Here is a 21191-nt window from a genome sequence, read left to right on the forward strand (position 1 = left end):
ATCTAGCTAAAACTGAAGTACAAGAACGTAAGTACAGTCTTTGAATCAGCAATCCAAATGGATCACTTACATCTGAGTCAACAATATGACCCTTTGGCAGGCATGAAATTTATAGAAAAGCTAAAAGAAATTAAAATCCAGGTAACTTTTCTACTTCAGCTTTTTCTTAATGGAAGAAATCTATGAACTGTCAACTAAAGTCTATGCTAACTTCTGAGAGGAATGCAATAAATATCAGAGTCTAATTACTAATGCTGCTAGACTAAATATAAAAATTCTTATCCAGAAATTAAGCCAAGTTCTGAAGTGTCCAAGTTACAGATCTGAAACATAACTCTAGTTTGTTCATAGCTGAAACACTGATCCTTTATTGCTGAAACCAAGAAATTGACTCTGATGGAAGTGGATGCAACATGGTACCAAGACTGGCTTCAAATGCTGTCCTAATGCATTTATTATAAAAATGTCACTAAATGTGCAAAATTCCACCACTGAAGTTTTGCATGTGTCGGTCTCAAAGAGAACACATAAGCTCTTCTAATCTGGTGGAAACTGGATAGGTAAGCACAGCACACACTGCATTTCAATCAGTAAATTGCAAAGACTGTTGTATACATATCAAAAAGACACTGATAGTGTTTGTTAGCAAACTGTTTCAATTGACCTGTTTGCTTTGCCATCGTTGCTATTTAGTGACTCCTGGAATTGAAATTCACTGCTATTTTTGTGATTTAAACAGCTTCTGAAAAAATATATTTACAGACTTCCAAGCATTATTTCACCATCATTGTAACAATTCAGAGGCAAAAGACAGAGAATATTTGTTACAGAAATAAATAGAAGTCAGATTTTCTAAAATATTTTCATTTGCTTTCTCATTAAATTTAGTGTTTCATGAGTTGCAGATACATTCTAGTAAGACTTACAAGAGCAGCTAGGCCACTCTGGAGAATAAGGAGGCTTCCAGAGACCATCATCATATGCACAATAGTAGTTTTCACTTGTTCCTTCTGAAAAGCTGTAACCCTCTGCACAGTGCACTGTGCAATTAACTCCTGTTTCATCTGATGTGCATACAAAATCACCATTCACAGGCTTAAAGGAAACATCACAGGGAGAACCTATGAAAAATACAAAGATTTATATATTGATTAATATGGTGAAATAAATGATCCTGCATGAAAACAGCACTGATAGGATTTCCAAAAGTACCTAGTATTGACTTGATCTTGCCTCTGTTGAAATTTGTGGAAGCATTATTTGCTATATCCATAAGGACAGGATCAGGCTACTGCTAAATAATTCTCAAATTCTGCTATTGCAATCAGAAAACCAGAAACATGAAGACTTGAAAAAAAATGCTATACATACAAAAAACTATTTAATTTAAAACATCAATCTAAATTTTCACACAAACTTTATACAATGAATTCTAGTAAACGATATTACATCTTGAATTCTGAAACTAAACATTATCCATTCTGGATCCTCAAAACAACCTATGAATTCATTAGAATCATCTTAGGATAACCTCATGACCTCAGCTATGATTCATTTTTCAGGCCACCTGTGAAGGAAGTTGTGAATGTCTGTATATGCTATGTCACAAACACTGGACCACAAAGAGTCTGAGATGGTATAGACCTTGATACAATGCCAGTTCTAAGCACTGGCTGGTTCTTGCTGAGATTTAGAGCAAATCAGAGACTTGCACGTTCATTTGCAATTTACCTTTCCTGAAAGCTATAATCAAAATTCCGGTCTGCATGATTTTAAATTCTCTTCTCACTAACAAATATTTTCATGCAGATGTCCAACTGAGACATAGAAAGGAAAGCAGATATGAAGTAGATTTTTCATTCTTAATATAATTTATCTGCCAATTTTTTTTTTATTTTTAATGAGAAAGTGAACTGTGAGGAAGAGATGTCTATGCAATAAACAAAATGTAGTAGTACCTCTATAGGAACAGGCATACTCCAAACTCTAAGGAGTGTTTTATCATCTGCTGCAGTATTTCTATGTAATTAGAGAAAAATTGGCAGAAAATTCCTTTCAACTACAGATTTGAAGCAAAATTCATGTAACACCTGTTAACACATTTTACATGGTATTGCAAAAACTATAAGTTTTACTGCTTAATTAATCATAATTTCAATGCTTTTATATGTAATTTGAATTTACAGTATGAAATTCACTGCTGATTCAGTCATAAACAATTTGTTAGTACTAACAAATATTTTGACTGCCTTCAAGTTACCTGAATATAAAATGGGATTAACTAAATGAGGAGATGGAGCAATCTTGCATCCTTTATGATATTCAGTTAAAACAATGCCAGGTCTTGGCCAGAATTTGAAGACAACGCACCTTTGATGACAATGTGGATCTCACATGTCCTGTTGTTGCCAGAAGGATCTACAGCTGTGTACTGGACTGTTGTCTCTCCTTTGGGGAAGAGATCTCCAGGTGCATGACTCCTAGTGACAGTCAGTGGACCACCTAGAAGAGTTAAAAGATAACCTAAAGCACCGGTCAGGAAAGGTGTTGCTCATACCCAACCTTGACAAATGGACAAATGGCAGCAAATCTTCCAAATTATTTAAAAATAACTAAGAAAAAGGATCCCCATCAAATCTCAAACTGCAAGGGATCAAGGGTGAACAGGAGCTCTCTAGCCTTCCACTGTCTCGTGTATGTTTTGGGGAGCACTCTCTCACCTGAATTGTCCGAAAATTCTGGCTCTTCCCAGGTCGCTGGGTAGTCATTCTCTGCTGCTTGCATGGGGGGTGGAGATCTGCATCTGTCAACTACAGGAGGTTCTGCATCTGCAGAATTTGAAAGGATGGCATGACATTAGCTTGCAGAACTACTGCCACACTCAAATAGCATCTATAAGCAGAGCAGCCGCTTTAATTTTGTATTGGAAGATACAACAAAGGCGCACACTTGGAAGTTGCTGCAATTGGAAGATGCTGAGTGAATGGGTAAGGGTAATTCTTCTGCTGAACTCGTGGTTTCTGCAGTGTTTGCCTTCTCCAGAGCAAACCTTAGACTCCCTGCACAACACCTGAATAACACAACTGTGTGACAGAAACACTTGAATAATGACTTGCATCAGTGCAATATGTGTGAACTTTGGAAACTTTGTTGAAGACTTTCAAGAAGTTAAAAAGAGATTCATGATGAAGGCAATAACTGACAATGTGCTAATGCATTAAATAAACCAGTGTGAGGAGAAATCTTAGCAGTTAAAAAGAACAGCAGAATAAAATGCACCCCAAAATGAACACTGCAACCAGTAACTGCACATATGCAAAGCCTCTATGGAGATGACAATATTCCTTGGCTTATAACTGCACACATAAAGGCCACACTGACTCACAGTCTCTTTCTGCACAAATAAGAAGGCTTCAGCCATGATAGACAGCCTTCCCAGTGATTTTGACCAGCACTTACCAATAACCTTGACATTGAATGTGCAACTTGCTTCATTGCCCGCCTTATCAGTTGCTGTGTAAGTAATGTCAACTTCGCCAATTGGGAGAAGAAATGGCGGTATGAAAGCTGGGGTAACGTGAACGGAGACCTGTTACAGGAAAACACTCATTATTTAAAAGCCAAAGCTGGTTATTAATCATAATATTCATGTTTTAAAATGTGGACAGAATAGTATCCTTCAATGTCAAGCCTGTTCATTCTGAATGGAAATAGCCTCTCAAAGTAATGAGGACACACTTTACAACAGAGTGCTCTATGTCCCTTCTTAAATCTGCCCTACCTTATGGCAACATGGATTTCCCTAGTCAGGATCTTGACCCTGACCTGGTGCAGATTACAGCACTGTGCATGAAGAAAATTCCATAGTGACCCTTATTTGTCAAGAGGGACTGAAGGCACACTGTGTCAGCTCAGAACCTGTTTTGTCTGCTGACAGTTCTCCAGCTGCAAGGGCAGCAGACCTGGGAGAGGAGTGGAGCAGACAGTTGTGGGCCATAAGTACTTACACGTCCAGTTTTAATCTATGCACCTGTATGAGTCAATAGCCCACAGATGCTTCAGTATGGCATTTGGCTTCTACAGTTCAGTGAATGACCCTGGGTCAGCAGAGCTGACCATAGCTATGCCACAGAAAATGAAGTCTGAACTTAAATCTCTTTTACCGGGATAGCTCAGTTTCCTAGCGAAAAAAAACCTCCTGCATCAAAAGCTCACACAGACCCAGTGCTCTTCTGCTGACTCCTGATAAAACATTCAGTTGCTGTAACTTGATCATGCCTGAGCCTGTAGGGAATGTTGCTCTTTATGAAACAGCTCTGGAGCAAGCTTTCCTGGTAATTCAATTTCCAGATGCCCTGACAGGCATAGAAGCCAATGGCCACATTTCTGAACCCTGCACAGGAAAATCAGATTTCTCTTTCTCACCCAGGAAGCTGAAATTAATTTTTACTTATCACAATGTGTACTTGTTAGCCCTTTAGATTAATGAGCTGGCTTACTTCCTTCTGAGACGAGTTTATTAAACTTCTTCACATTCTAAGTGCTCATTTTTAAAGCAGCTGTCTTCGTATTATAAACAAGAATACATTCTTTCTTCTGACCACAAAATTAATCATACGAGGTTTTACACACTGATACTCCATGCAGTGTTCTGTGACTGTATAACTCTAATCAAGACAGAAAATGCTGAATTCTCAAGATACAAACTTTCTAGGAGGTTTTTCTTCAACTTCCACTTATCAGAAGAAAGGAATACTAGTGGATCATAAAATTATTTGAAATCAGACAGATTGCTTCCAGTTAAATAGATACAGATTTTGACTTGCCTCTTCACCAGAGTTATCCTTAGCTGTTGGTACCTGCCAACTGATATTAGCAGAGTTATGATGTTCCAGGGTCACAGTCTCAATATTGTCTGGGCAGTGAATCTGAGGCGCTTCAATATCTAAACCAGAAAAAGACAATCTGGTTTTATATGTGGTATTAGAGAAGTAAAGCCTTATAATCATCTTTTTTGTACTGCCTAGAATAGAAACGTAAGCATTTTTGCAAAATTCTTGTCTCTACCCCTTAGAAATTCTTTCCTAGAGATTCACAGATGAAGAGTAAATTCTACGTGGAAAGACTGATTTTTGCTGTATTTTTGCTTATCACTGACTACAACGATATTCTGGTTTCTACATAAAACTAAACCCCAAGTAATGAATAAGAATAAATTTGTTTCTTTTATTACCCATCCCTTCCTTCGTCATCCTTTTCCTTTCCCTGCCCAGACACAGGACACACACAGATGAAAACACTTGTTTCTGATAGTCAGTGACTAAAAAAACCTGAAAGTAGTTGTGACATGATATAGATATTACAAACAAGACAACAGTGACTCAAATTCTCAGGAGCATGCTGTGGAACTGACTTAAAAGTGACAGTGTCAAGAATTCAGACAGCAGTTGCTGGAAATGTTCCTTAATAAACTCCTGTTAAGAGGTATGACAAATGGAGTCTTGTGACGTGTGACAATGCCAGATGGTTCCAGAGGACTGGCGGTACAATATGGGTAACACCACCACCAACATCTACACCTCAGGTTTCTCTGACAAACTTGAGGTACTTCTTCAGTTCCCTGGCACAGGGCCCCCCAAAACATTTGTGGTCAGGTTATTTTATTGCTGTAGTGCTTGATAAATGGTCTCTAGAATCATAAGACATGGATACATTTGGCTCTGAACTCATCTATGCCCAGGAGGCTTTAAAACAACTCAGAACTGATATCACTTACATTTTTATTATGAAATAGTTCCAGTAAAAACATAACTTGGGCAATTAAATTACATAATTAAGAATGCAAAGCAATAAATACATGGGATTTTGCCTTCCTTTGAACTCATTCAAATGAAAATTTCATTAGAAATGCACTCTTATAAATAACTACCACTTATGGTTCACACTCCCTTGACCACAGCCTTCAGGCTGGGGCAAATTCCACTTGAAAGTGAAATTCTCTAAAAAGGGTAATAATAAATAAGTCAGAAAGAAAACGGCTCTTTTGAACTGGCCAAATATGTTGGCAGCAAAACAGAGAAAGACAAAAACAAGAATGAAAGCAATTGAAATACAACTGTTCATTTTTATTCAAAAAGAATAAGCTTCAGAGTTTCTCAGTGCCTTCTACATTAGGGGTTTATGCACTGGTAATATCTAAAAGCTTGAACCCAAGCCATGCTGTTTTATCTTCATCTAAACACTTCAGCTTGTGCTGGGATCCCATCAAATATTAAAAACTGTGGTTTGGCCCAGGTTTACACAAGAGATTCAGAAAAACAATGTGGTACATCGCAAAATGGGAAACAGTATGTTTAAAGAGAGAGACAAAATCCTCCTGGCCTGTAGAGAGGAAAAAAAGGCTCAGTTTCTGCAGCGTCCTGGCATGACGACTGCCGTAACTGTTTTCTGCACCGATCCAGCACCCAGGGGCTGGCAAGGGCCCCAGTCTGGGGGGAAAGAAATAATTCTCGGAGCACAACAGTTCAGGAAGAGGTGAAGAGCATATTCCCAGAGAAACTCCTGTTTTTATCCTACTATAATCCAAAGCCAGACCCTTTCCAGTTCAGTTATGCCCGTGTAAACAACCCATCAAACAAACCCCTTCTAGAAGAGGTGGGTAAATATGGCAGAACCACACTGAAATGCCTGCCACCTTCTCCTGCCCAGCTTTACACTCTGTGTCAGCCAGTACACTTGGTGTTAGTGAATTCTGGCCTTAACTCTTGGGCATTGTTGCTTGGGGCATGTCAACAGCTGTAGCCACTCAAAGACAACTCAAATGAACTTTTCTCTATAGTCTGTCTATCAGCCAGGCCTTACACAGCCTTTACAGGGCTTACATAGACTTGTGCTAAAACAGTAGTGATAGTATTACCATTATTATTTTATTAGAAGTGTGGGTTCCACTTTGAATATCTTTAAGCTATGAGCTTTCACCTCTACTTTGAAATTCAAATTTACCTCAGGCAACTTTCTAACAAATGAGAGATGGAGCCTAGGAGAGAAACTTGATGATGAGCACTACAAGATCACACTCAAGGGATCTCTGAACTCCACATTTTTATTACAAACTACAAGTAAATCTGACAGGCAAGCTGTAAAGGTACAGGCAATACTTCTTACACACTGTGCAAGTTGTGCTTCCCCCCCTCCAAGCCTGTCCTCACTCAGTTATTTGCTGTGTGCTTCCCTTCCATTCTGCACTCATGTATACACAGACATGATTTTGTGCTCTACCTTTACACAGAGCCTCCTGGATGTTTGCACTCCATCTCCCAAATGAAATGCACCTTATTTCTTCTCTAGCTCCAGACAAGATGAATCCTTGGGGACAGCTCAGCTGGCACACAGTCCCAGAAATGGCAGGCTCCAGCCCACATCTGGGAGGGAGAACTGTCACACCTGCTGGTTTCTGGAGGATGGGACAACGCTTTTCTGCAAGACAGCAGTAGAACAGGACTTATAACTGACACACACAAAGTATGCATTCAAAAAACCTGCAAATAAAGTCATATGGAAAATTAGTGGGAACACAAAATAGACAATCTATTCAAGAGTCTGTAGGGGTATGAGTGCACCAAAACATTACAACCTGATGAAACTTTGCTACTTGACTTTCAGTTATGACTGAAGTAAACAGCAGCCAGTTTATCAGTTCTGTTTCTGCTCATGCTATTCACTGAAACCTAAATGTGATAATTTTCATGCAGATCCACTATATCTCACTCTACAGATTTGCCTTTTTTTAAATTTCTTCTTCTTTTCCTTACAGCTTCATCTTTCATGGCTGCTTTGCAGTTGCATTTCCTTGCTTCTGTGAAAACTAGACCATAGCAGGAGAGAGGGAATTGAAGAGGTATCTGTAGCTTTCTACATCTCCTATACTCTATCTCGAAATAAGAAAGGGAGAAGGATACTCTGCCATGAATTTTTATAGGCTACAGATATGACACATGATTTTGCTTACTGCATTCCAAACCAAATTAAATTGGACTTGGTCCTGTCTGTGTTCAAGACAGCTGGAAAGACTCAGGGTGACCATAGGAAGCAGCTGAGCTCTGTAAAATCAGGGAGAGTTGATGGTTGCTTAAAGGTTTTAAAGGAAGTTTTGAACGATTCTATTAATAGGGTTCATTACAAATCCTGAAGACAGTTTTCACCACAGCAAAAGCCATGATGTGTTTAAACAGGTTCACAAAAGCTTTGTTTCATTCTTAACCTGATGTTTTCAGGAATGTTATTTTTCTTTCAAATATGGAGACATTAACAAAGGGGCAATAAGGAGTATCTCATGAATGTAGTTTGCACACTTTCAGTACTGTTTCTTACAACAGTTAATAGGCAAACACACAAGTAAAATGCTCCCTTATTCAGAGCCAATGAGAAGACTTGTAACTCTTTACAACTTGTCAGTGTAGAAATCAGGTTTTTACACCAAAAGAACACAAAAACCAACCCAACCCAGCTACACAGAGGGCAAGTTCTGCTGAGCTCATAGCAGTGGTTTAATGACACAAAAGTGACTGACATTCAAAATACTTCACATTCCCTTTCTCTCCTCTCCTTTCCCAAAACACATAGCAAGTAACTGAAAACTGGTTTTATGACTGAAAAAAATGTAAAGATTCTAAGCATTCTGTGTATTTTGTGAAATTCAAACCTTCAAAGCTGAAATACTTAAAACCCCAAGTGATTAACAACTGCACTTCATTTCAATAGGACGCACAAGTCACAAACACTTCTAACCCATTTTTATAGTTCAGGCAGATGCTGCTGGCTCTGCAAGGTGAACAACTCCATTGGGGAAAAAAACCCTAAACCCTAAGTTTTGGTTGCTCACCACATGAAGGTAACTGACAAATAGCAAAAAGAGAACAAATTTTAAAAACAGTATTTGTAGAGGGAAGCTAAAAGCATTAAAATGCATATTACTCTGGGAACAAGTAGAGAAACTGAAACATGTAAGCATGAAAAGCAGAGAAAGTTGCAGCTCTCTGGGAAGCCAAAACAGCTGGGCCTCTTGCTTGAAACACATCCAGCTATAGCAGAAAAATCCAACTACAGCACAATCCTGAAATGTCTGACAAAAGTCAGAATAAAATTTGGTATATCTAGCAAAATGAAATTTCTTTTAAGCAAGAAAGGTTTTTATCAGGAAAAACAACTGTAATAGTGTTGTTTAGATTTTTTATCTGTGCTCAGCTCCAGAACTTGATCAAGCTGATCCAAAAGTCTGGAATTCATTAAGGGTAGAGCAACATCCATGACATTAGTCATATTGATAGGGAATTAACAGAGGAGTATTTCTAAGGAGACACAAGAACCTCCTTTCACCTGCCCCTGTGATGAAACACAGCATTGTATTGTAATTCTCAACATCAAAAGGAACTTGGCAAATAAGAAAATTACAAAGCAAATCATGCCTCCTTCCTTCAATCCCTTTGCCAAGACTGCTTCAGGAAAAAAACAGGCCAGCTGCAATCAGGAGCATGAACAAGCAATTCTTTCAACGCTAGATGGCATCAACAGCCTGGATGTCTTTTGTATTTTCACTTCACTAAACCTCAAACAAAGAAAGGAGAAAAGCATCTTGCAAAATTTATTTATTTTAAAGTGATTGATATTAAACTTTTGCCATTGGGTAGGAAACACAGGAACATGACTATGGAGCTTTCCCAATTTTGTTTTTTTTTCTCCCCAAACTGGACAAATGACCAAGCTTCCCTGTTTTAGCAGATATCTTGTTTGTCAGACACCTATAAAATACATGTAGCCTCCTCAGAAGTAGCTCATTGCTAACAATATGTTTAATAAAAAAGATAAAAAAATTTTAAACTTGTGTAATATCCAAACTTGCATTACCTTCCAGTCTCTTGGAAAGAGATGCATGACAATAGACCCCACAGTAGTGACTGTAAACAATCCAGGAAATGTTATGGAACTGTGTCAGTCTTGGTTACACATGGCTGTGGTGCAATCTCAGCAAGCTAAGTTGCAAATATGGCAAACTTTGCACTGATGAGCAATCAAACCCAAAAGCATTCAGAAAACCAGCTAGAAGGATACCCTGAGGTCCAAGAAATCTGTTTCAAGGTAACAGACAACTCCATTTTAGTTTTCTAACAGAAGGATAAGAAATTAATAAATTTTCAATTGCGCATGCCTAAATACAGCAGGATTTCCACTACCTTTTATATAGCAGACTGTAAATAATAGTTAGGAGCTATTTGGACTAAAAATTAACAGACAATACCTCCATGACAATGATGATCATTCAGAAAATGGGTACAAAGGGTAGCTTCAACTTTCAAGAGGAGGATACAACATCAGTGTTCTGATTTACACCTCTCCCTGAATAAAACTCCACACACGTATATTGAACCAGAATTTCAGCAAGCTTGTTCTGAACACCAGTCACAAGAAGGAGCAGAGATGCTTCCTAGCTAACACTCTTTCCTTTCTGACAATCAAAGGTAACTTTCTCACTAAATTTTTCAGACTCAGCAAAACACAAGATATTGCCACGGGTAATCCAGGAATGGAGGCAAAATTGCACGGTGTGAAGAAATCTTCTGATAGAGAGTAGAGCTGGATTTTATTAATCAAAATGCTAAGCTAGGAAGGATGAATTCAACTGATGAATATGGTTAATCTTCTAATTGTAATATCCCAACTGGATTTCAGGGTCCCTTCCGTTTGAAGTTAATTGAAGTTTTTCCACTGATTTTAACAGAAGAAAGATTAGGATCTCTTAGCAAACTGTCTTGTTAAATTATTTCTTGGGGATTATTTTCATAATTTCAGAGAATGTACTTACAGTTAGAAATTTATGCTTGTCTCTCATAAAGTCCACATTTTTAAGACTGCAATAAAACAGTAAAGAAACAGCCAGAGTTTCAAGTGAAGTCACCCTACTGGCACTGCATTTACTGGATCCAGGAGACATATACTTCACCCTGACTTTAGTCAGCACTGGATCAACTTCTGTATTGGTGGACTTTAGATTTTCGCCTTTCCAGCCCCCCCCCCTCCACCTTTCAGTCTATACTTGGAAGTGTTTCAACTGTATTTCATCTCCTTTCCAAAGTTAATTCAATACCTGTCACTAGTCCTACACAGATAGCTCTGAAATATATGGTCCTTTAATTTTGGAATACAATACATACCTACCAATCCCCGCACAGCTGGTGTGACCTCTGGATCCTTACTCAGAGGTACTTGTCTCCTAACTTGTGTAAAATCTCATTTCCTTGCTGTGAGTCCAGCAAAAGTGACAACTGCTGCACCTTTAGTCAGCACTCATGGCGCCTGGCTAACATAAGCTAGTCCTTGCCTGCATATCAACTTTTGTTTTATGATGGTAACTTAAACTGCTGGTTGTTCATATTTAATCCCTAGACCTACTGCTTCTATGTTTCTTGAAACTGTGAGATAGTGTCTGACACTAATGAGATACAACAGCCTTTCAGTAATCAGTTGTCCTGCTGTATTTAAATGATAACCTGTCCACTTTCTCCATTTACAAATTCCTTTGCCCTTCCCCAACTTCTAAGACATGTATAAAACATCCATTGACAAATTCTCATTCATGTCTTAGCTTCACCAGTTATTAAAATATGAAGGATTTCTCACCTGTGACAAGATGTCAGGAAAGGCTGCATTCTAACACAGAGTTAGATCAGGTACCTACCTACACACTTTGGCTCCTTTGAATCCCACTGAGAGGTTCCCTGGCAGGTGAGTTTGCTGTTTCCTTCAATTTCATAGCCCTCATTGCAGGTCACAAAACATACTGTCTTGTAGGAAATATCAGCTGTTGAACAGTTGATGTGTCCATTTTGAGGAGACCGAAGTCTGGGACATGTTCGAACTGCAAAGGGGAAAAAACACCAGTTCACTCTCAGCACTGAGTATCAGCAGAGTTACACTGCTTTGCCCAGTTTTCAGAGGTAGGAGAGACACTGTCTTGTACATGAGTTAGAGTAGTTTGTATGAATTTAGGGCATAGAGCTAGTACAGAGTAGATTTTTTCAAAGGCTTGATGCCTTCCCCTTCCTGAAACACTCCTACATAGAATGAATGAGGTTGGACACACACTTCCAAGTTCACCTAAGTATTGACATAAGTTCAAACTAACAAACTGTGCATCTGGCACCAAGTGTGCAACCTGAGCTGGTAATGCCTGCAGGCAAATGGCAACCTGTGAAAAGGTGTGTGTTCTTGGGAATTTCTAGTCTCCAACAACATCTGAGAACTTTTGGGGGATTTTGAACGGGCAGGCTGGTATGGGCTGAGTACACACCAGAGAACAGGCTAAGAGCTTGTGAACAGGTTGAATGACAGTGTCCCAGTACTCAGGAATTTTCTCAGGCACTCTGGACTGTATTCACAGAATATAGATATGTGAAGGCCTCAGCAAATCAGAAGAAAAGATGCTCAGCATGCTAGAGGAGAGAGAGAGAGGAGGAAGGAATACAAGCCATTTATATGGCTTGGTTACCAGGTCCATGACAGATGAAAAGGAACAAATCAGGTTGTTGCTGATACAAAAGAGAACCTTTCAGGGGTCAGGCATGGAGACAGTCCTGGCTGCTGCTTAGCACAGAGGCCTTTCCCCTGTAATATCTTGCAAACACTGAAAGCAGTGTGATTTCAAGGGGAAGGCAGTCCTGTGCAGGATGTGTATGCAGAAAGGGAAGCAGGGAAGTGATGAGTGATCATCAGATTGTCTTATGGCTTTATTACTGAATCCTGATGCTCCCAATTCACCACAAAGCTACTCTGTAATTAAGAATGATCCCAGAAGATACAAATAATCACAGTAAGAAAAACATAGCAATGGTACGACCTGGGTTTATGTTCTTTGTTTCAATGTCATAACCCAAAAGTTTATAGTAGGACCTATTTCCTTTGTACTGCCTTTTCAGTGCAGTTCCTTTTCAGCTAGGAGGTCATGCTCCAGCATTTGTGTCCTTGATCCCCTCCAGACAAAACTCTGAACTACATACACACTACGTGGCCTTTGGGTCCCTCAAGGAGCTAAGCTATACACACCTACTGTCTGTTCATGAGCATGTGGTGATGATGATGATACACCAATAACCAGCTACTGGCTTCCCAACATGAGCAGAAAACTCTGATTAAAAACTGACCTCAGCTGAAGTTGGCAGATACAGTCCAGTGTGTTCAAAAGAGGGATAAAAACAAATAAGGGCAAATGGTGTGATGCTCAAAAATAAAACCAAGACTGCAGTTCCTGAAACCCACAGAATCACAGAATGGCTATGGTTTGAAGGGGCCACTGGAGCATTTCTAGTCCAACCTCTCTGCTCTACATTGGTCATCCTAGAGCACATTGTACAGGGTTGTGTCCAGACACCTTTGAGTATCTCAGCTGAGGAAGACTCCACAGCCTCTCTGGGTGGCCTGTTCCAGTGCTCAAGTCACTCTCACTGTAAAGAGGTTCTTTCTTATACTCAGGTGGAACTTTCTGTGCACCAGTTTCTGACCATTGCCTCTTGTTCTATTGCTTGGGAGCACCAAGAAGAGCCTGTCTCCCTCCTCTTCAGATACCTATGTATATTGAGAGGATCCCCTCTCAGGCTTTCTCCAGGCTAACCAGGGGCGGCTCTCCCATGCTCTCATCCCTTCCTCACAAGAGGAACTCTGTTCTCATTTGATTGTTCTCCACAGCTTCTGTTTCCTTTGCTGGCAGGAGGGCAGCCTCTGGTGATGGGTGGTTTCAGAGAGCTGCTTCTCTGCTGTGATATGGGAAGCTGATTTTGCCAATTAACCTAATCTTGCTACTGCCAGGTAGGAGGCAAAACACGATCTCCTCTACAAATGCACTCAAAGGGAGACCAATGTGGCAACCTCTCCTTTCTCCATTAATTGCTTACTCTGCACACAAGTGGACACCACTAGACACCTCAAACTAGTTAATGGGCATGCAGGCTGAATGCTGCTTCAAATGCAAGCCAGCTCTGTAATTGCCACTAACTACACAACCTCTGAAAGCTACAAACAACACATGTAAAATAATGTCTTTTTTTTTTTTAACAGCTATGGTGGCGCCTAAGTGGAGAAAAAGTAGCAAAACCTATGTACAAGGGATAAGAAAGAAGGCAAAGAAGCCATACAGATGTACCTAATACAGATGTACCTAATACAGATGCCATACCTAATATGTCTACTGTCTCACATTTACTCTATGAAGGTATTACTACTTCTGTGCTTGCATATGCACAGGCATTCTTTAGGAAGTGTATTGAAAAACAATCTTGAAATGCTCATTTTGTGAGGGACTCTGAGCTTCAGAACAGCTTCATAATATGCTGTATTTTAACTCTAGTAGGGGGAGTAAGAAAAACATATTTACAGATGAATCTCAAATGCATTATCCACAAGAAAGTAAGCTTGCTCTTTAAAGGTTTCTACAGATGTAGAAATACCCAATTTGCAGTAAAAAGAAGCAAATTCTACCAAACTCTACTACTTAGGAAGCCTGAATGAATTAAGAGGGTGAAGAGGCTCATGTCAATGTTCATGTGCCTAAAAGAAGGCAGCCCCTTCACTACCTGAGATCTAGCCATTTCTTCTGCAAGGACTACACAGCTCTTGCCTCCTCAAGTGTTTCAATGTTCATGCTTACTCAGTGTCTCAGCATGGCTCTGACAGAAACCTGTACCTGGGCCCATGCTACCTCAGTCATGGTTCCAAGCATTAAATACCAGCACATCCTTTTATCAGTAACATATTTTCCATGATCAAGAAACATTTCCAAAAAGCCAGTGAAAATAGCAACAACAATAACAGTATATTCTGCTTGCGCTAGGGTTTCTCCTAATAATTTTTTTCTGGATTAAATATGGGGTTTGCAGGTTTTTTTTTTTTTTTTCCTGGGTCACTGTTAATTGCATGACATGTGACTGCATTAATCACTTTCTAATGGCACTGCAGATTTTAGCTAGCAAACGAACTGAGGAGTATTTAATGTCAAAATCCAAAGCAGTGGAAAGGGATTTTCCTTCCCTCTCCTCTTCCTAATTTATGTGATAAAATACTCTTGGGATTAACAAGACAGCTATAAACCATGCCTTTGATCTTGCTCCCTTTCATAGTCTGAGTGAATCAAGACTAGCAGATCCAGCATATGTAACAGTGGGATTTTTAAATTTTTTTTTTAATTGGAAGTCTTCAGGATGATGGACAACAGCACAAACAAAGCCAAGCCAAAATATATCCTTCCAACGCTTCAAAGGATATTAGCTCAATATCAAGACAGTCTCTCAATGCAGACTTTTCCCTCACCTTCCAAATTCCCTGTTAAAGAAAGATCACACCCCAAACAGGCATCCTTTAAATGCTCCAGCAAGATTTTCAAGTACTAGAATCTTCCACTTCTCCATGACAGAGAAGATAAAGGATCCCTTCTTTGTGGCTGACTGCAGCTTTTCCCAGATTTTTTGCACAAAGGGAGCCTGTGCAACAGAAGCTTTAACAGAGGGTGCTCTTTCCCAGTGTCCCACTCTGCCTGAAGCAGCATGCAGTTTTGCCTGCTGCAAAGTCCACAGCTCCAAGTCTTGCTACTCAACATACCCTCATAGTAATGGCCAGCAATTAATTTTCTATTGAAACCTTCTCCACTTGTCACTGGAAGCGAAAAAGGAAACCTAAGATTTCTGGGATTATTTGAAAAAAGTTTCTATAAATCTAAGCTGAAGTAAACTGCTATACAAAGAATGTCCTGAGGGAATGGACAGCTCAGATTTCTCCTTCCAGAACCATAAGCTGCTGTTTCTTTCAGGGCTGTAGTGTTTGCTGTACTGTCATAAAGTGCTAATTCTGCCAAAGATCAGTCCTGCCTTTTTCCCTGAACACAAAGCCAGGACAAGAGTTACTGAATGAGCTGATGGCTTTTTATTTACTAGCTTCCAGTGCAGCACACTAATGTCAAGGGCATTCAAGTCAAATTAAACATGCTGAACTACATCTTGTGGCTGTTGAGGAGATAAAGGCTTCTACCTGGTTTATTATTTTTTTTTTCATTCTCTCCTTGGGAGACATACCAGGCAGATATACATGCATGGGATTGCAGTTTTCATCCTAAATCATCAAAAACCCAACTTCAGGCAGTTTTGTTGTCACAAAACAAAACTCTGTTTCTATCAGAAAATCCAGAAATATTTTTTTCAGGATGCTCTTTCTTATGTCTCCTCCGTTTCACACCTTATTTCAGGCTGACATTCTTTTATAGTGAAAATCTAGGTATTACCAGTCATTCCCTATTGAAATTCCACTCAAAAGACTTCTGAAGACCCTGCTTAAGTCCCAGGCTTTCCTATTTTTGGTAAGAAGACACTGAAAGAAAGCAAAATAGAATTACTCCAAGGCTAATGTCTCCCAACACCAACAACCCTCTATGCTGAGAATGTAGTGGATGATCTAAAACAGCCAGGTGGCAAGGTCTTGTTACATATTTAAACACTTGGTAGCTTGACTGGATTTATAGTGTAGATACAGAAATTCATAGAAATTAGGTAGACAGAGGTGAAGAGAGGTTTAAGGAAGGAGTCTTTATATTCACTTGCAAAAGACTATCCATCTAGTCAGTCTTGCTCTGCTTTTTCTGTTGTAGAAGTCCTTCTTCCATTTCATAAAGGAAGGAAACACAGTGATTGGGGTGGCAGCCAACCTTTGGAACTTTCTTTCAAACAGGCTAACAGGATCAGGTCTGCACAACTGACCATGTAATGAGTGAAGAAAGCCACGGCTAAGAATGAACAACAGAGAAAATGCTTTTCAAACACATACCTCTGCATGTAGCCTCTGATCCAGACCACTGCCCATTCGGTTGACAAAGCCGGATGCTGCTTCCAACGAGATCAAATCCTGTCTTGCATCGGATTCCACAGGCAGCATTAAAGTAATTGTTGCAGACATTCTGGACAAAGTGACCATTTTCAGGGGGCTTCAGTTCAGGGCAGTGAACAACTAAATAATTAAACAGCCACAACAAAGTGGTTACTAGCTGGAGTGCAATAGGCCCCTGAAGGAAAACAATCTTTTAGAATTTCTAACTCAGCTAGCACCTTGGCATTTTTGCTGGTTTGGAATGACAGAGAAAATCTTGCATGCAATTTGACATGTCCCTCACAGTACAAAACCACATTAAAAAATTGTCCCAGCACTGCATGGTGCATTCCAGGGGTATTCTGTTTGTGGATGGAAACACTTACCTTCACAGGTTTGTCCTACAGCACGATAACCCTCCTGGCATGTGCAATCCTCAAGGGAGGTACTTCCTGGTGGAGAAGTGTGATTCTCATCAGGACATGAGATACAAGTGCTGATTCCACCTGGTGAACCTTCAGGCTTGTATGTTCCTGGTGGACATGCTTTCAGCAAAAGAAAACAGAAAGGAATTTAGGACATTCACCATTCACCTAGCATATTTTTTCAGGTGTGTTGCTTTACTCCTTCTGCATTTTCATTTATATATTCAGCATCACTTAGGGCAGGAGCATTCCCCACTTAAAGTACTGCAGACTTCTTAACAGGTTTGAACTAATGCCGACCAGACCTGGTGGAGTTGTCTATTAGTGACTGTCTGGGGACTGGCATAAAGTCCATGATTAATCATCTTGAAAAGAAACCCAGTCCCAGAAGACACATCAGATTTTCACTGACAAAACCTGTGCAGACCTTTTGAAGACATTCTTGATTCACAAGTATAAAAAATTAGCTCAGACTTAATCCTTGCCATTCAAAACTACAAGATGTTTAATACATACAGATTCTAAGTTAAAAGCTAATACAAGCCAGCAAAAGCCCCTGCCTTTGATTTACACATTATGGTCATATGATATATGCGATCTATATAGTAGATGTGCTAAAATGTGAGAGGCACAAGCAATGAAGGAGTTAATCAAAGCAACTACTGCTTCAAGCCTTTGCACTCATTTTTATTGCATTTCATATTTTTAATTCTGTGCACCTACACACACCAGCTTTAAAAACATTCAGGTGATGCCTTCTAAGGCAGGAAAAATGCACAGGAAAAAGGCACCTCTCACCAGAGAACTTCAGATGGTCTTGATAGCTCTGAGCCTTACTGTTCTCTGCCTTGAATTCTAGTCTTCAGGAAATCACCGTAATTATTTGTGTTTCTTTCATAAGACATGTGAATTAGGGGAGTGACTAATCAAGAGGACAATATAGCAACTGCTGCTGGAGTGAAATTTTGATTGACCAGATTACCACTTGAAATAGAACGCACAGACACTTGTTCTGAAAAATGTAACTGCTAATGAAAAGTTCAGGAAATATTCTGAGAAGGTTATGCAATAGGAACACTGAAACCCAGCCAAAAGGCTCTCACTCCATTAACTTAATTGTCAACAAAATGGCCACATTTTCTCCTCCAGACTGCAGGTCAGGCTCTCTCATTCTCCCCTCAGCCAATTGGTACCATTTGAGGTAGCCCTGAATGGTATGAAGAACTGTACAGCCATAAACAGGCTCAAGTGACTCCCTCCTTACACAGGTAGGTGTGCCTTGCTTGTGGAACTGGTCTCTCCTACAGAGCTGTACTTCCTGGAGTTCAGATATTCTGGCAGCATCAACCTCCTCTTTGGTAGCTATAAGACCAACTTGGTCTATTCTGAGACTTGGATGCAAAGACACTCTGCTTCTTGTCTCACTAATGAAAACCTTTTGCTTTTTAGGCAACTGGAAAAAAAAGCAAACCAAAAAACAAAGGCAAAAGAAAATCCATTCTCCTTTTCCCTCACCTGTCATGAGAGAATTGCCTTTCATCATCCAAGTTTTATGGAATATACACCCCCCAAAAAAATCAGCCAATATGAACAGGTGGCACTTTGCAGAAGGAGGATGATTTTTTGGATAGCTTCCAGAGAAAATACTTTTGTTGGTTTTTTAAAAAAGTTTGCGTGCTTTTTTTGTGAAGAAAGCAACTAAGTGGCTTCTACTTAAGAGGCAATTTTGGGTGCTGAAATTTGATTCATGAATTTGTATTTTAAGCACACTTTTAAAGAGACTATGACAATGCCTATTCAGTAAGAGATATAAATACAAAACAAAGCAATTCAGGAATGAAATAGGGCAGAAAAATCCAATTAGATTTAGAGATGGGATTTTTAAATTTTTGTTCTGGGATTTTCACAAAAGTACTGGGGAAAAAAGTCCCTTTCATATAATTCACCTGTTCTTCCCATCCAAGACAATCTTTTTGGACTTCTGCTTCTATCCTTTGTTATGTGCAGAAATTCCCCTCTTGGACATCACATGTCTCTAAAATATTCTCTCCTGCTTTAGATGAACAGAGTATCAGAGGCATTGCTCTGAAATCTCTGAAATATTTCCATCTGGCACTTTGTGAAGGTCTCTGTGCATCCTTTTTAAAACTGTATCCAGCACAAAGTGATGAAGTGCATCCAAGAGGACACAGGAAAGAGTGAAAATTAAGCATCACAGGGGACCTGCTCTGTGACAGAGATGCCCTCCATATGCCAGTTGAAATAAATTAGCTTCTTCTTTTCCATGTATGGCATATAAAATGACAGCTAAACTAGGTGTTTCATTCCAAACCCCACCCCCCCACCCCACAAGCCAACAACCCTCAACCTAATTTCTGTCTTCCTTTCAACTTCACCGAAAACAAAACAAAACAAAACAACCAAAAAAACAAACCAAAAAAAAAAAACCCAACCAAAAAAAACCCAAAATCCCAAACAAACCAGTAGCAATTTTCTCTTTCTGTTTTGAGAACTATGGAATAGAAGTAATCACCCATTCTATGATGTGAGCATTTTAAACAATAAACCCAGTAATTTGCTTAGAGCTTTGAGTCAGTCTGGCTTTGAAGAAAATTATTAATTCTGAAATCACACTTACAATTTGCTCTTTCCAGTCAAGCAGCAGGAGGTAAATAACACTGTTAAGATGGTTATTAATGTCTCTACTGCGAAAAACATGTTTTCCCAAATGTCCTCGTTCTTTTTGTATGCTTCAAATGCTTATCACTGCCTTTACAGGAAGTTGAACTATATCCTAACTTGGAATTTTATGTGGAATTTTCTTCAAGTCTGAATCTCTGTTCATTGATCCCACATATGCCCTAGACATATTCAAACTATGAAACTCCACACAAGTTTCATTCAGAATCTTTGCCTGAAAGCACTGGCTTACAGAGACATTTCCAAGTGTGTGAGATCACACAGCCTATCCTGAGATGTCAAAGAGATGATTTAAGAATAGAGCATAAGCACACAGTGTATTTCCATCATTTCCATAACAGTCACAGAGGTGAGCCTGGCCACAGCTCACGTTAAAACCATCCAAAATCAGCTGTGGATGAGAAGAGCCCTGGCTATCTGCTCTAGACTGTCCACATTTGACCCAGCTAGACTGCAGACCCATCCCAGCCAGCACTGCAGCATGGCCCAAGCCGACACTCAGCGATGGATTCAGAGCTAAGCCAGAGCTTAAGGGACAAACACATCTGAGAAGCACATGTGGCTCAATCCATGACTGATCATACAGTCAGGAATCTTCTAGGATCAAGCAGGGCCAAATTTCATTCTAGTCACTTGAACGCAGTTCAACTCAGTACCAGCAAAAAACTGACTAAAAGGAAAGATCATATTCTTTGGTTCTAATCTGCAAAAAGAATTAAATTTTTTTTCAAGGTTTGGTTTCTCTTTCCAGCAATGTCAGGGTGTAAAAAGCCCCAAAACAGTGTGTCAATAACCCCAATGTAAATAAGCAACAATTTAGCACTATCAAAAATAACAAAAAGCAGCAAGAATTTAAAAATGGGAAAACAATTTTAACAGTATCAGCCTTTCAAGAGAGAGGAAACTCATATGCACATTGCAAGCATGATTCCTGCAACAAAAGATGTGAATTTCTATATATATTTTTGTCTGCCCAGAAGCAAGGGGAGGAGCAAGGAAACGCTTTTTGTTTAATGTAATTCTCCTCTTGAGACCAGAATAGTGAACACTGAGCTACACCAGAGGATTACCTCTTTGTTGGAGGATATCTGGAAGCAGGGATTAGTGTGTGAACTCAAACAAGCGCAAGGCCCAATTTCCCCCAAGCACACAAAGATGGCTCATATTGAAGTT

General features: G+C 39.5%; 1 protein-coding gene across 1 annotated transcript in view; it reads right to left on the reverse strand.

Annotated features, from left to right (window-relative positions):
• Positions 1-21191, reverse strand: part of SVEP1 (sushi, von Willebrand factor type A, EGF and pentraxin domain containing 1) — a gene marked incomplete at its 5' end in the record, with an annotated part of 117384 nt that overhangs the window by 61784 nt on the left and 34409 nt on the right. Inside the window, 9 exons of the mRNA XM_084225053.1 lie at positions 927-1121; positions 2371-2502; positions 2721-2828; positions 3460-3589; positions 4827-4945; positions 7279-7476; positions 11732-11911; positions 16855-17034; positions 17280-17438. Of these exons, the coding sequence (XP_084081179.1) occupies positions 927-1121; positions 2371-2502; positions 2721-2828; positions 3460-3589; positions 4827-4945; positions 7279-7476; positions 11732-11911; positions 16855-17034; positions 17280-17438 (1401 nt within the window). The remainder of the gene's footprint in view (positions 1-926; positions 1122-2370; positions 2503-2720; positions 2829-3459; positions 3590-4826; positions 4946-7278; positions 7477-11731; positions 11912-16854; positions 17035-17279; positions 17439-21191) is intronic.

This window comes from Fringilla coelebs, assembly GCF_963513975.1.
Source record: "Fringilla coelebs genome assembly, chromosome: Z".
In the NCBI taxonomy this organism is placed as follows: Eukaryota; Metazoa; Chordata; class Aves; order Passeriformes; family Fringillidae; genus Fringilla; species Fringilla coelebs.